This window comes from Astatotilapia calliptera, chromosome 20, assembly GCF_964374335.1.
Source record: "Astatotilapia calliptera chromosome 20, fAstCal68.1, whole genome shotgun sequence".
NCBI lineage: Eukaryota > Metazoa > Chordata > Actinopteri > Cichliformes > Cichlidae > Astatotilapia > Astatotilapia calliptera.
The window spans coordinates 2295582-2312169 of NC_137441.1; the positions used below are offsets into that span (position 1 = coordinate 2295582).

Below are 16588 nucleotides of genomic sequence, written 5' to 3' on the forward strand. Positions count from 1 at the left end.
GTTATATGTTTCCTCAGTGACAGTATACAGTGACAACAACCCTTTAACCCAGGGGTGGGCAATCTCAGTCCACGAGGGCCGGTGTCCCTGCAGGTTTTAGATGTGTCCTCGAACCAACACAGCTGATTTAAATGGCTAAATTAGCTCAACATGTCCTGAAGTTCTCCAGAGGCCTGGTAACGAACTAATCATGTGATTCAGGTGTGTTGACCCAAGGTGAGATCTAAAACCCGCAGGGACACCGGCCCTCGTGGACTGAGATTGCCCACCCCTGCTTTAACCTATGTTTTAGGCACAGGTAAACTGAATGCGACAGGACACAGATGGGTTTCCGAGCTGGCTGATTTTAACATAACACTGAAATACAGACCTGGAAAAAGTAACGTGGATGCAGACTTTTTGTCCAGAACACCTTCTAGTATGAACTCATACATGTCAGAATGTACTGAGCTGTGTTCGCCTGAAGTGTTAAGCGCAGTACTGAATGCCATTGAAACACAGGAAGAACAACAACTGGATTGGATATCAGCTATAACGTGCAATCCAGAAGTAAATAAAATACTTAGAGAAACTCAGCCAGATGTGAGAATCACAACACAGGAGCTATTACAAGCTCAAAAGCAGGACTCTGCCGTAGCTTATGTTCTCAACTTAAAGAGCACAGGTGCAAGCTTTGACAAAACATCAGCGACCAAAAATCCTAAAGTAAAACAGCTACTACATGAGTGGAAAAAGCTGTTTATTTCAGATGATGGGTTGCTGATACGAAAGATTGTGACTTATACTCAGATTGTGATTCCAGAATCGAACAAAGAACTGGTGTACAAACACCTTCACTGCGAAATGGGTCACTTGGAGGTGGACCGTGTGATGAATTTGGCAAGGAGTAGGTTTTATTGGCTGAATATGTACAAAGATATTGAGTTTTTCATCACACGTGTGCAAATGTAATATTCAGAAAAAACCTACAGTTCAGCGTAGCGCCTCCATGTGTCACATGCCGGCTACTGCACCCCTTGAAATGGTTTCAATAGACTATGTCCATCTCGAAAAGAGCAGGGGAGGGTATGAGTATATTTTAGTGTTACAGGACAACTTCACCAAGTTTGCTCAAGTCTACTCTACACGCAACAAATCTGGCAAAACAGCAGCAGATAAAATTTTTAATGACTTTTCCTTGAAATTTGGTTTTCCTGGTAAATTGCATCATGATCAAGGCAGAGAAAAAGTGATTTGATTTGATTTTTGAGAATATGAAAACCATTTATTCAAACAGCTGCAGAAGTACAGAGGAATAGCTAATTCAAAGACTACACCCTACCATCCACAGGGAAACCCAGTGGAAAGGTTTAATCGCACCGTGCTGTGAATGCTGCGGACCCTGGATGAGGAAAAGAAAGAAAACTGGAGTGACTATGTAAACAAAGTTGTGCATGCCGATAATTGCACAACTAGTGACAGGATACTCGCCCTTTTATTTACTCTTTGGTAGACATCCACGTCTCCCTATTGATGTAATTTTTGGACTGAGTGAGACAAACAAATGCAAATCAGGATAATGATGAGCCGGCCCATCTCATAATATTCGTGCTGTCAGCTTTAATCTAGTTAAAATGACGCTAACGCCATAACCGCACCAATGTGCAAATCTCCGTTAGCAAGTTCGCCCCGTGCGTGGGGCTGACCTGCTTTTGTGAAGAATGCGCCATCTTTACAGCCTCAATCAGCTTCTAATTCTGCTTCTACTGCATCAAACACTCAGTGGCTGTCTGTAAAGTGTGTTACGATTTCAAAATTGGGGATGGAGACAAGAGAAAAAAACCACAATAACAACACTGGTCCGGCCGGGTTAAGTCAAACGATGATTTTAATAGTCACACGCGTGGGAGATGGACACTGTATGCAGACAGCCTCAGATCTCAAAATGGTGGAGCATTGATCAAACTCTTATAGCCTCTGGTGCCCCCACCTTATCATAAAAGCCTAAACATTCACATGCTTTCTCTCACACGGCGCCTAAGCTACGACCTTGGCTCCCCGTTTATCTGCTCCTGCTGAGATGGGGCAGAAAACTCCAGCATATTCTGTTTTCTTCTAATCAGACAAATAAGGCGATGACTTTCTGCGAACAGTATTTCTTATAACTCAGCAGTATAATGCATCATAAAACAATATCATTCATCCACAATAAATCAGCAGTCTAATGTAATGCAAATCAGTTTAACAGATGCAATAGTTATCAGCTTCTTCTAATTCAGGAGAATAATGCAAACTAAAACTACATAATAATTCACAATCTTTAATTAGGGGTATAACATGGCATAAAATAATATTATAGTCTAACAAGTGCAACAGCGAAAAACCGCATGTATTAAAATTACAGTGAACTGTCACCAAATACCCAGCAAACGTCTTGTGTTTTAAATGTTAACAGGTAAGAATAAAACTATGTAAAACTATGCAAAGACATCATAATTAGATTTTTGTTTTGTTTGGATGATGATATTCACACAAAGCATAGAATAATATGATAATATGGCACAATAGCACTTGAAAGGTCAAAGGCGAAAGCAACAATTCTTGAACTATTTTCACACGATGCTCTTCTTCTTCGTTTCCTCGTCCTTGTGGAAGACCGATCCATCTGAGTGCTTCCTCCAGCTCAGTTTGACGTCTCCCTGTACTCCCTGCTCCTTCAGCTTCTGTTGGATCTGACACACACAAATACTTAACATTACTCAGACAATAATATACACTAAATTCTTCAGAATCTATTTTTAAGAGAAGATATTTAAATTTACCTGACTCAGCCTAAGGTACATGAGCTGAAGGAGGTGTTTGTGCAAACAAGCATGACAAAACATTTTGTGTAGACAACTTTAATACACAGATGAAATCATCTCTAATAGTCAGTGTTTTGAATATTGAAGAAAAATGTATTTATATGCTGTAATAAAGCACTTGTTTAGTGATCAAGTAGAAGTAATACGCTGCTTTAAGTTTGATTTGAGAAAAATTCTTGTTTCTATATTGTTGTGAAGCAGATACAGTCGACTGGCAGTTTCAGTGACACATCACGAGGACAGACCCAGAAGTAGTGAGAGTCTTAAGTTGTTCACACAGTCGTGCAACTGAATCCAGCCAGATTGTTAGGTCCACATTCAGTGTTGTGATAAAGCTGCAATTCAGTGAGAGCTTCAATTTTTAAATACATGCACACATACACAGATGTATGTGTGCATGTATAATCTCTCTCTCATGTATATTAATAAATAAACATGACTTGCCTGGTTCAGCGTGGCTACCATCACATCAGGGTGGGTCAGATCCAGACCGGAGTTTATCAGGTTCACTTTCACCACTTCCTTGTAAACAGGTGCTTTTAAAATAAGAACAAATTGTTACATCCTTCATCAGCTCTATCTTTCACTTGCATTTTCATATTCTGCTTTTAAATGCATAATTTACTTGCAATAAAAAACTTATGAGTGCCAAAATCTCAGATTAACCTTCCTGGTGTGTTGTTTGCTGTTTTAATTTTATATATAAGCGACAACCAGAAAACAGAAATGGCCCATTTGTTATGACCCATCCTGTCATACTAATATTCACAATAATTTTACAGTGTTCACTTCAAACCTCTGAACTGAACACAACGGTTGATGCAGCTTCCATCACAACACTGAATGTGGGTCTGGCAGAATAAACTGTGTGACCACTTGAGGTTTCTGGGTGACAAAATGTGAAGCCAGCAGCTAGGAGCTCACTGTACAGGACTGTTTTCTCACATACAGTTACTTTCACATATTGAGCAGCTGCCACCACAACAGCGGATGTACAGCAAGAACCTTTTACATTAGGGTGTAGTTTGTAAATTGTGACCAATAGCAGCCAATGATTCAGGTAGTAATGCTTACCAACATTGCAAACAAACTCCTTCTGTGAGCCACAGGCCCAGTCCTCCCAGTTTGCATTTTGTTCAAAGTTTGCTGCCACGCAAGGCTCTGGTCCATTGGGTTCATTTGTTTGCCAATATGTAAATGAGGAGTTACTTCCATCCATCCACTTCCAGGACTCTGTGAAAAGGCCGATCCACACCCTTATCCCTGGAGGTACCAGGTCATCTATCTCCTGGTTCTCTGTCATGTTCCTCACACTGGCCAGGTCGGTGTAATGAAGTCTGCAGTAGCTCTGGGCGTTCGCCCATGACGCTATAATGTCAATGAAGACAAATGTCCTAGTCGACCCTGAAAACAGACCATACTCAAGTGCTGTGTACAACTGTAAATGCATTTGTAAGTCTAAACAATTAGGCCGTTGTTGAAACATCAATAAAAGCACAGAACAGGACCTGTTTTGTTCTAAGCTTCTAGTTAAGTTGAAAATCCTCACCTGTGTTATTAGAGCAGACGAATCTGAACACATTCGTACAAGGGTCATAAAACCACGGTCCATCAAGCATAAATACGCAGTATTCTATAACCCATTGGTTATCTGGTTGTCCAGGTGACCAGTTTCTGAACTCACTGGTTTCTGACGTTGACCACTGCCAGCCAACGATGTCATCATACAGCCCGATCCAGGCTCTCTGAAAGCACCAGTGGGTTTGTTTCATTAGACATAAAATATATGAGTTAGGCTGTCAGATTATCAGTAAGCACTGATATATACAGTATAAAACATTTCACATCTTGTGATATTTTGTAATTTAGTTCTTTAATTTTTTCCATTTTTATTTATAAAGATTAATACAAATTAAGAAAATCTCAATTAATTTGTAGATTTTTGCATCACAATTTTTCTGTCAAAAACATTTTCCACTTGACAAAAATTATATTCAAATATTTGTAAGTTCACAAGATCCTAACGCTAACCTTATTCAATTCAATTCAAAATGGTTCATAATAATTCAGTTTTATTTTTATAAAAGCAAATCACAACAACTGTTGCCTCAATCTGCTTTATTATACTGTAAAGTCAACGATCAGATCACCCCATGTGAGCACTTGGCAACAGTGAGAAAAGAAAAGTGATCTTTCAAGAAAATATAGTTTAAATATAGTTCAGTACCATAAAATTTAAATAATGTGCAAAAACCTAAAGTCCTACTGTCACAAAAAAAGCCAGAAAAATAATTTACATTGCCGTTTGTCATGGTGGTCATTTTGCTTAAATCTACTGTGCTGGTCAGCATCTGCACATCCTGCATGTCGTCTATAGTAGCCAGGTCTATGTATTTGTCTCTGCAGTAACTCAGCGCTTCAGTCCAGTTCTTCTGTTCATAAACAAACTGGTAGTGATGTTTGGAGGCGATGGCACACAGGCCTGCAAACACAGTAAATAAATGAGTTTAGCTTCAATGCATTTCTGTGTAATCTATTCTGTTGGCAGAAAATTTGTGTCAGGAGTAAATATAACGCACTAATGCATCATCTTTTTCATTTCTGTGAAGAAAAACAATGAAAGTTGAAGTCCCTTAGAGTTACAGTAATAATCTTCATCACAAGGATCACACTTAAATATGATGATGGAAACGTAATAATTCAGACTTGCCTGATGCCGCTATGATGAACAGAGCTTTTTCCATTCTTGTATGTTCCCTGCTTTCTCCTTTGGTCCGACTGTTGTGACATGACTTCTCATCTTCATCCTCATGCAAAAGGAATATGCAAGTTACTTCCAAGGACGCGATGGATGCATGTGTGTGTGCAGAAGTCAATTCAAAACAAGTCAAATCAGTTTTCCTTAAAGTCAATCATTTGCATGAGGGCGTCCTAGCTAATTAGGACATAAAGGGGGCGATCGTGGCTCAAGAGTTGGGAGTTCACCTTGTAATCGGAAGGTTGCTGGTTCGAGCCCCGGCTCGGACAGTCTTGGTCGTTGTGTCCTTGGGCAAGACACTTCACCCGTTGCCTACTGGTGGTGGTCAGAGGGCCCGGTGGCGCCAGTGTCCGGCAGCCTTGCCTCTGTCAGTGCGCCCCAGGGTGGCTGTGGCTACAATGTAGCTGCCATCACCAGTGTGTGAATGTGTGTGTGAATGGGTGGATGACTGGATATGTAAAGCGCTTTGGGGTCCTTAGGGACTAGTAAAGTGCTATACAAATACAGGCCATTTACCATTTTTTACCATTTTAAAGGAAACCTACTTACACCCCATCTAGAAAAACATGGATGGAACAGAAGTAATAAGATTCACAGATATTTTATATACACTTTTATACCACTTCATGAAAAAGGTAAAGCCCTCAAATCACACAAGCACGAATATCATGAGATGGGCCGGCTCAAAACTGTGTTAAGGGTTCAAATATCGAGGAGGGATACAGGAGGGATTCAAAATCCCGTGTGGGGAGATGAACGGTCACACACTCAGCGTCGATCTCCACCCAATAATACACAAGCAGTTGTTTTTATAGCATCAGGGTATTATTGATGGCGCCCCCTCATGCGTCAAAGCAGATACAATACATGCATAACTTCCAAAACCACAAATGTTCTGGTAACGACTTTTGACACAGTTTGAGAAGAACATTTTCTTCACCTCCAAGCCAGGTGCTTCCAGCTCATATACCAATATAAACAAATAAAAGACAATAATGAATAACCTGGTTATTCAAATAGCCTCATCCAGACAGCTCCTCAAAATAACCACCAAGAAATGCACACTTTACAGAGAAAACAAAGACATTTCAGAAGTACACTTCCTGACTTATTCTGAGTCATCTGTTACCAAGCAAACTCAAACGCAGCAGGTTGCTGAATACCCTCAGGCCTTTATTCAGGCCAGTTTCTAGATTATATGTGATATATGTATTGTAAGCATGTATGCAATCCTTCCATAGCTCTAGGCCACTTTGCTCAATAGATCGGCCGGACATCGCGCCGGATGAAGCTTCTGACCATCAATTAACTGACCGAGCTTCAACTCTTTAACCCTTTAAGACCTACCATAGAACCAAGTCCATCAGAGCTTATATTATATTTTTACCTGCTGTGGAGCCATGTTTGGGAGCATTTCAAGTTGCTATACATCAATACAACCATTACAGCCTAAATTTTAATAATATGTCTGCATTAAGTGCATAGATAAATAAATAAATAAATAAATCGTTTTTTTTTAACATATATTTCTAGTTAGAGAAATTTAAGAGGCTTATCCCTCAAAACTGTAAATACAAAAAAGTTGCACAAAATAGTTTCCCACCACTTCATAGTTTTACTTTTGAAATACACCAATTATTATACACTGCAGGAAAAACGAAAATTAGAGTACCACTTCCCCTGCCGGTGGCAGACGCCCTCAGACGTTGGTGCGTTGGTGTTTCTTTGTGTCCGGGGGTGGGCGTCCAGGTACACACCGGCTCACTCCTTGGCGGCCGCTTATCGGGGCCTGGAGCCTGGGGCTCGCTCGGGCCACTTCGGGGGTGGGGTGCCCCCGGCCTCTCGGCCTGGGGCTCGGTCACTCAGGCACGGCTGGCTGCTGGCAGGGCTCACGGGCACGTCACTGCAACCCCCCCTGGCTTCTGCTCCGCTGCTGCTGAGTGAGCCCTCATCTGGGACTCTCCTCAGCTCTTTCCGGGACAGTGGCGCGGCTGCCCCTCTGTTGGTCTTCCTTGGTCTCTTGTGTTCTGGGGGCCTCTGGATGTCTGGAGTTTTGATCTCCTGCATACCTGCTTCATGCCCTGGAGGACGGGGCTGTGGCCCCCCCACACCCTCTAGCAGATCATTACATGAAGGAACCTTTTAAAAAAACAAGCGCGTCCATGCTCACAGGTGTACGCACCTTCCCCCAGTCAAGTCTGTCCCGTATTCAGCAAGTGAAAATAAAATAAACAATAAAGGGTGAATCAAATGGACCATTACGGCAAGGCTGGGATGGTCAATTTGGTAAAGTAAATCCGTTGGGCATCTTTCTTCACCTTTAGACAATAATTCTGATGCGAAAGAGCCAAACGGGACAGGCAAAAAAAAAGGGAAAAAAAAGGGGAAAAAAAAGATATTGAGTTCTTCATCACACGTGTGCAAATGTAATATTCAGAAAAGACCTACATTTCAGCGTAGGGCCCCCATGTGTCACATGCCAGCTACTGCACCCTTTGAAATGGTTTCAATAGACTAAAATACATCATGATCAAGGCAAGCAAAAAACCGCATGTATTAAAATTACAGTGAACTGTCACCAAATACCCAGCAAACGTCTTGTGTTTTAAATGTTAACAGGTAAGAATAAAACTATGTAAAACTATGCAAAGACATCATAATTAGATTTTTGTTTTGTTTGGATGATGATATTCACACAAAGCATAGAATAATATGATAATATGGCACAATAGCACTTGAAAGGTCAAAGGCGAAAGCAACATTTCTTGAACTATTTTCACACGATGCTCTTCTTCTTCGTTTCCTCGTCCTTGTGGAAGACCGATCCATCTGACTGCTTCCTCCAGCTCAGTTTGACGTCTCCCTGTACTCCCTGCTCCTTCAGCTTCTGTTGGATCTGACACACACAAATACTTAACCTGGGACCTGGGAAATTGTCAACCAGCGGCCGCTCAGGGTTAATTGATCCCTTACACTGACCACAGGAGCCCCTTAAACAACTATGCCCCAAGTGTGGTCCTTTGCTGGGCCTGACAACCTTGTTAGTTTGAGAACCATGAGTGACTGTTTTCAAATCAGGCCTTCTTCCCTTTCGATACGCTTTCCGCTTAAGTGCCAGTTTCACACAATCAGCAACCACATGGCCAGGCTTGTGGCAGAAGAAACACAGTTTTGTTTTGGGTCTCGAAACCACAACTTTTTCAGCCTTGTTAGCTGGCTCCCTCCTAGCTCTCCAAGATGTGTTACCGTGAGAAGGGATGTCACATTCCACCGCGTTTGTTTTATGAGTTAGGGTAAACCCATCCGCCAGTATGGCAGCCTGCTGTAGAGTGGAAACCCTTTGCTCACTTAAATAACACGAAATAGACTCAGGAACAGAGTTTTTAAAATCCTCCACAAGCTTGAGCTCACGTAACGACCCCAAACTGTTAACCTGGCTTGCAGAGCACCACCTACCAAAAAGCTTTGCCTTCTCCCGAGCAAAGTCAAGGTAGGACTGACCCTGTGCCAACTCCAAACCTCGAAAGTTCTGCCTATAGGCCTCAGGCACAAGTTCATAGGCTTGGAGGACGGCACTTTTAATCTTTTCATAAACTAGGCTGTCTTGCCTAGACAGACCAAAGCAAGCTTCCTGAGCCTTACCTGTGAATTTACACAGCAACATCACCCCCCACACGTCTTCAGGCCACTGTAATGCAGTTGCTATGCTTTCAAATACACTGAAGAAGCTCTCAACACTGGATTCACAGAAAACGGGAACCAGGTGGATGTTATTACTTACAAACGAGCTTCTAGGCACCTGTGCACTTATGGCTGCATCAGCCATTTTAGGGGCCGGAGAAGGGTTAGAAAACACACCCTAATTAAGACACAACCACACCTCTCTGCCAACTCACTCCAAAACTACACAACTTAGTTTAAATGACCAACTTACCTCTTACAGTTTACACAATAAACAAACACAACTTACCCAGTTCCTAAGCACAACAAACTTTATCTTCTGGAGCGTGCCGGGCTCGAGGCAACTTGAAAGGCGAAACTTCAGCGACTGGAGCCCTGAATTGCCTACCCCCAACAGGGAACTAATCCCCGCCCAGGATTACTCCGAAAATAAAAAAGGCAAAACAAAAAAAAGAGTGCCCGAAGGAAGAACTTAAAACAAAGCTCAGCTGGACACTCACCTAACTAAACTGGGAAGTTGAATCTCCAAAGGTAAAAAACAGCCAGATAATCAAAAACCAATTCCAACTCAAAACTCCCTTTTCAACGATCCCGGACGAGCCCCCACTTGTTACATTCCCCCGAGGGGTCTAGGCGGTGAGGGGGAAGTAACAAAAGGTGTCCAGGTCAGAAAAAGGAGTCAAGGAGGCAAAAGGGTTAAATTAAAGAGTTTTATTGAAGTAGCTCAACTAAGAGAGACGGACAAGCCGCTATCACCATTTAAGAAAAACAAACAAAACTCAGGCGTTGGTCAATAAAGCAAAGTCAAAAGGAAAGCGCAGCTCACTAGCTGCAATCACCACAAAACACAGACAGCTCACTAGATGCAAACACCACAAAACACACACAGCTCACTAGCTGCAAACACCACAAAACACACACAGCTCACTAGCTGCAAACACCACAAAACACACACAGCTCACTAGCTGCAAACACCACACAAAATGGCACTCTGGCCCAGAGCTCACCTTTCCCTGGGCTTAAATACTTTTAATTACTGATGTGAGTCAGCTGTGTTACAGGGAAAGGTGGCACCTCAGGCAGAAGAGGTGGTGGGACACGCCCACACAGGCACCTTCAGGAGGAGGCCCTGCTAGGGCCGTAACACTCAGACAATAATATACACTAAATTCTTCAGAATCTATTTTTAAGAGAAGATATTTAAATTTACCTGACTCAGCCTAAGGTACATGAGCTGAAGGAGGTGTTTGTGCAAACAAGCATGACAAAACATTTTGTGTAGACAACTTTAATACACAGATGAAATCATCTCTAATAGTCAGTGTTTTGAATATTGAAGAAAAATGTATTCATATGCTGTAATAAAGCACTTGTTTAGTGATCAAGTAGAAGTAATACGCTGCTTTAAGTTTGATTTGAGAAAAATTCTTGTTTCTATATTGTTGTGAAGCAGATACAGTCGACTGGCAGTTTCAGTGACACATCACGAGGACAGACCCAGAAGTAGTGAGAGTCTTAAGTTGTTCACACAGTCGTGCAACTGAATCCAGCCAGATTGTTAGGTCCACATTCAGTGTTGTGATAAAGCTGCAATTCAGTGAGAGCTTCAATTTTTAAATACATGCACACATACACAGATGTATGTGTGCATGTATAATCTCTCTCTCATGTATATTAATAAATAAACATGACTTGCCTGGTTCAGCGTGGCTTCCATCACATCAGGGTGGGTCAGATCCAGACCGGAGTTTATCAGGTTCACTTTCACCACTTCCTTGTAAACAGGTGCTTTTAAAATAAGAACAAATTGTTACATCCTTCATCAGCTGGTATACAATGTACTCACAATTCGAAGTTTTTAACTCCGGATCCGAGCTGGCCGAGTGAGATCTTGAGGGAGAACAAAGGGAAGCGGCGGCCTAGAGGGAAGCGAGCCGGCGTCAGGAACAGGCTGAGAGCTCGTGCACACCGCACACCTGTGCCTAGCATCCTGCTCGCCAATGTCCAGTCACTGGAGAACAAGCTTGACGACCTCAGGGCCAGCATAAAGTTCCAGAGAGACATTCGGGACTGCAATCTCCTCTGCTTCACCGAGACATGGCTGAACCCAGCGGTGCCGGACCACGCCATCCAGCCGGCCGAGTTCTTCTCGGTTCACCGCATGGACAGGACACGGGACTCGGGGAAGTCAAGGGGAGGCGGCGTGTTTTTAATGGTGAACAACAACTGGTGCAACAGTGCGAACGTTGTTCCTCTCACACGCTCCTGCACACCAAATCTGGAACTACTGTCCATCATGTGTCGTCCTTTTTATCTACCTCAGGAATTTACATCGGTCATTGTAAGTGCCGTTTATATTCCACCACAAGCGGACACGGTCACCGCCTTATGCGAGCTGCATGAGGCACTCACACAGCACCAGACACAACACCGGGACGCTGCGCTTATTGTGACGGGGGACTGTAATAGCGCCAACCTCAAACGCGCAGCGCCGAACTTTTATCAACACATCACCTGCCCCACCAGAGGTGAAAGGACACTGGACCACTGCTACACTACGGTCAAGGACGGCTACAAGGCACAATCCCGCCCTCCGTTTGGCAAATCTGATCACGCCGCCATCTTCCTCATGCCAAAATACAAACAAAGGCTGAAACAGGAAGTTCCGGTTCAGAGGAAGGTCGCGCGCTGGACGGATCAATCAGTGGCCGCGTTACAGGACGCACTCGATGACGCAGACTGGGCCATGTTCAGAAACAGCTCCGATGATGACGTCAACGTGTTTACGGAAGCGGTTGTGGGATTCATCGGGAAACTAGCGGACGATACCGTGGAGACAAAGACTATCACAATGTTTCCCAACCAGAAGCCGTGGGTGGATAAAACCATCCGCGACGCTCTGAGATCCCGCACCGCTGCCTACAACACGGGACTCACGACGGGGGACATGGACCCGTACAAAGCCGCGTCATATAACGTGCGGAGGGCGGTAAAAGAGGCGAAGCAGCGCTACGGGAGGAAACTAGAGTCACAACTCCAACAGAGTGACTCTATTCAATTCAATTTCAATTCAATTTTTCTTTATTGTCCCACAAGGGGAAATTAGTTTAGCAGCAGGAGGATAAGAACAACAGAACAATACTATAAAACAATAATAACAATAATAATGATAGAAAATTCAAGGACAATTATTTGCCATTAAGGAGACAAGACGCAGTAGGGATAAAAGAGACCTGGAGTCTTTTAGTCCTCCTCGGAGGTACTCTAAAACGGCGGCCGGAAGGCAACAACTCAAACTCACTGTGAAGTGGATGGTTCACACAATTAATAATAGAATGAGCCTTTCTAAGCACGTTTCTATTGTAAATGGCCAAAAGTCCATCTTGCCAGCGCCCTGAAATTTTGCTAGCGGTTTTTACCAGAAGTCCCAACCGATTCTTATTCTTCACCGTCAGGTTACCAAACCAGGCAGCGATACAAAAAGACATCACAGATTCGATAAAACTTCTATAAAACAAAGACAACATCTCAGATGAGACATTAAAAGATCTCATTTTCCTTAAAAAGAACAGTCTTTGTAGGAGCCTGTGGCGGGGACTAAGGACAATAACGGACTATAAAGCACCAACAACCGGTATGACGAGCGCGGCCGTGACTCTGGCAGACGAGCTGAACACTTTCTATGCTCACTTCGAGGCTGCAGCTAAGGACTCCAACGATGCTAATGCTAGCGGCGCTAACGGCTGCAGACAGGAAGATACTGCCAGCACCGGAAACGTGCTCGTCATCTCCGAGCATGAAGTAAGGAGAGCCTTCAAGAGAGTGAACACCAGGAAAGCAGCAGGACCAGACGGCATCCCAGGTCGTATCCTAAGAGACTGCGCATACCAGCTAGTTCCTGTGTTCACTGAGATATTCAACATCTCTTTATCTCAGTCGGTGATCCCCACATGCTTCAAAGAGTCCATCATTGTTCCTGTCCCGAAGAAACCCCACCCTGCTTCTCTCAATGACTATCGCCCTGTAGCCCTCACCTCAGTAGTGATGAAGTGCTTTGAACGCCTGGTCAGAGACTTCATCATTTCTTCACTACCAGACACACTGGACCCACTACAGTTCGCTTACCGTCCAAATCGTTCCACAGACGATGCCATCTCTCATCTCCTCCACACATCACTCACTCACTTGGACACTAGAAGGGGGAATTATGTTAAAATGCTCTTCATAGACTACAGCTCTGCATTTAACACCATAATTCCCTCCACACTCACCACCAAGCTGGAGCATCTGGGACTCAGCTCATCTATGTGTCAGTGGATCTCCAACTTCCTAACTGGCAGACGACGGGCAGTAAGGATGGGCGGACATGTCTCAGCCTCCACCACTCTCAGCACTGGAGCCCCCCAGGGGTGTGTTCTGAGCCCCCTGCTGTACTCTCTGTACACATATGACTGCGTGGCCACTACCAGCTCCACCACCATCATCAAGTTTGCTGACGACACCGTCGTGGTGGGCCTGATCTCTGATAACAACGAGACGGCCTACCTGAAGGAGATTAGGAATCTGGAGAACTGGTGCCAGAGGAACAACCTCCTTCTAAACGTCAGTAAGACAAAGGAGCTGATAGTGGACTTCAGCACTAAGCAGGAGAGGAACTACCAGACCCCTGTCATCAACGAGTGCCCAGTGGAGAGAGTGGACAGCTTCAAATACCTCGGAGTTCACATCACGCAGGACCTGTCATGGTCCTGTCACATCAACTCCGTGGTGAAAAAGGCCCGACAGCGTCTCTACCACCTCAGACGCTTGAGAGACTTCCAACTGCCCTCCAAGGTGCTCAGGAACTTTTACTCGTGCACCATAGAGAGCATCCTGACGGGAAACATCTTAACCTGGTTCGGGAACAGCACCATGCAGGACAGACGAGCTCTACAGAGGGTTGTGCGGTCAGCTGAGCGCACCATCCGCTCCGAGCTCCCTGACCTGCACTCAATCTACAGCAGGCGGTGCTGGACCAAGGCCAGGAAGATGGTGAAGGACCTCAGCCATCCCAACAACAGACTGTTCTCTCTGTTGAGGTCAGGAAAGCGATTCCGCTCCCTGAAGACCAACACAGAGAGACTGAGGAGGAGCTTCTTCCCGCAGGCGATACGGTCTCTCAATCACACCACAACACAGTACTGACCCACACATATGGTTCTTACACACACACTGGACTTTCTGGACATTGTTTTCACTTCATCACTTAAATCACTGCTGCTGTTATTGTGTATATATTTATTTTTACTTCTTGTGTATTTTGTTCATACATTCTTATATAGTTCTATATTGTGTATTTTGTTGTACAGTTATTTTATTTTCAATTTAATTTATATATTTTATCTTATTCTTTCCCAGTGTGTTGTACAGTTATTTCATTGTTAACCTTAATTTATATTTTATTCCTTCCTAGTTAAATTTACCCTTTTTAATTTTTCATATTTATTTCCTATCTTATTCATAGCCTTTTCCTTTTTTGTTTTCTTTAGGTCACGAGCAGTTGTCCAAGCATTTCACTACATATCGTACTGTGTATGACTGTGTACGTGACAAATAAAAATTTGAATTTGAATTTGAATTTGAGCTCTATCTTTCACTTGCATTTTCATATTCAGATTTTAAATACATAATTTACTTGCAATAAAACACTTATGAGTGCCAAAATCTCAGATTAACCTTCCTGGTGTGTTGTTTGCTGTTTTAATTTTATATATAAGCGACAACCAGAAAACAGAAATGGCCCATTTGTTATGACCCATCCTGTCATACTAATATTCACAATAATATTACAGTGTTCACTTCAAACCTCTGCTGATGTGTAATATAAACAACAATATAAGGTGGAACACAGCGTGTCTCTTTAGAAAAATGACTACACAGTAAATAGTGCTGGGTGTCGTCACTGATTTCTATAATCGATTCGATTCAGATTCAGTTTTGATTCAGTCAGAAATATTATAATTCTGATCATTTACCAGTACATATCCATATTTTTAAATCTGTGTATAAAAACAAAGCTGACACTGTGAGACTTCATCAGAGGCATCACAGCAGCTGCTTTTGTGTCAGAGTAACTGAGGACAAAATACAGAAAACCAAAGTTACAGAGGTTTTGTTAGAGACACAATTTGACATAATTTTAAAACGTTTACATTTCTTTGCTATTAAACAGCAGAAACGAGGCTTTCTTGTTAAAGGTCATTTTGGAAAAAAACCTTAAAATGAAACAAAGGCCAACAGCACTGAACACAACGATTGATGCAGCTTCCATCACAACACTGAATGTGGGTCTGGCAGAATAAACTGTGTGACCACTTGAGGTTTCTGGGTGACAAAATGTGAAGCCAGCAGCTAGGAGCTCACTGTACAGGACTGTTTTCTCACATACAGTTACTTTCACATATTGAGCAGCTGCCACCACAACAGCGGATGTACAGCAAGAACCTTTTACATTAGGGTGTAGTTTGTAAATTGTGACCAATAGCAGCCAATGATTCAGGTAGTAATGCTTACCAACATTGCAAACAAACTCCTTCTGTGAGCCACAGGCCCAGTCCTCCCATTTTGCATTTTCTTCAAAGTTTGCTGCTTCCAGGACTCTCTGAAAAGGCCGATCCACACCCTTATCCCTGGAGGTACCAGGTCATCTATCTTCTGGTTCTCTGTCATGTTCCTCACACTGGCCAGGTCTGTGTAATGAAGTCTGCAGTAGCTCGTTATAATGTCAATGTAGACAAATGTCCTAGTCGACCCTGAAAACAGACCATACTTAAGTGCTGTGTACAACTGTAAATGCATTTGTAAGTCTAAACAATTAGGCCGTTGTTGAAACATCAATAAAAGCACAGAACAGGACCTGTTTTGTTCTAAGCTTCTAGTTAAGTTGAAAATCCTCACCTCTGTTATCAGAGCAGACGAATCTGAACACATTCGTACAAGGGTCATAAAACCACGGTCCATCAAGCATAAATACGCAGTATTCTATAACCCATTGGTTATCTGGTTGTTCAGGTGACCAGTTTCTGAACTCACTGGTTTCTGACGTTGACCACTGCCAGCCAACGATGTCATCATACAGCCCGATCCAGGCTCTCTGAAAGCACCAGCGGGTTTGTTTCATTAGACATAAAATATATGAGTTAGGCTGTCAGATTATCAGTAAGCACTGATATATACAGTATAAAACATTTCATATCTTGTGATATTTTGTAATTTAGTTCTTTAATTTTTTCCATTTTTATTTATAAAGATTAATACAAATTAAGAA

At 43.0% G+C, this 16588-nt stretch overlaps 1 protein-coding gene across 1 annotated transcript; it reads right to left on the bottom strand.

Moving 5' to 3' along the window:
- Positions 1 to 1849: 1849 nt before the first annotated feature.
- Positions 1850 to 16060, bottom strand: LOC145423283 (secretory phospholipase A2 receptor-like). Its single transcript, XM_080295559.1, has 7 exons — positions 15835 to 16060; positions 5829 to 11070; positions 5554 to 5650; positions 5141 to 5325; positions 4393 to 4588; positions 3918 to 4247; positions 1850 to 3379 (listed from the first exon to the last, which is right to left on the bottom strand). The coding sequence occupies exons 3-7, from the start codon at positions 5585 to 5587 to the stop codon at positions 3198 to 3200; spliced, it is 927 nt and encodes a 308-aa protein (XP_080151685.1). The 5' UTR covers positions 5588 to 5650; positions 5829 to 11070; positions 15835 to 16060; the 3' UTR covers positions 1850 to 3197.
- Positions 16061 to 16588: the final 528 nt, after the last annotated feature.

Excerpts from the sequence above, each read along its gene's own strand:
- LOC145423283 (XM_080295559.1), bottom strand. The coding sequence starts at position 5,587 with ATGGAAAAAGCTCTGTTCATCATAGCGGCATCAG. Across the intron at positions 5,326-5,553 it reads GTTCATCATAGCGGCATCAG|GCCTGTGTGCCATCGCCTCC; the intron begins GCAAGTCTGAAT and ends CTGTGTTTGCAG. Across the intron at positions 4,589-5,140 it reads CCACCATGACAAACGGCAAT|AGAGCCTGGATCGGGCTGTA; the intron begins GTAAATTATTTT and ends TGGTGCTTTCAG.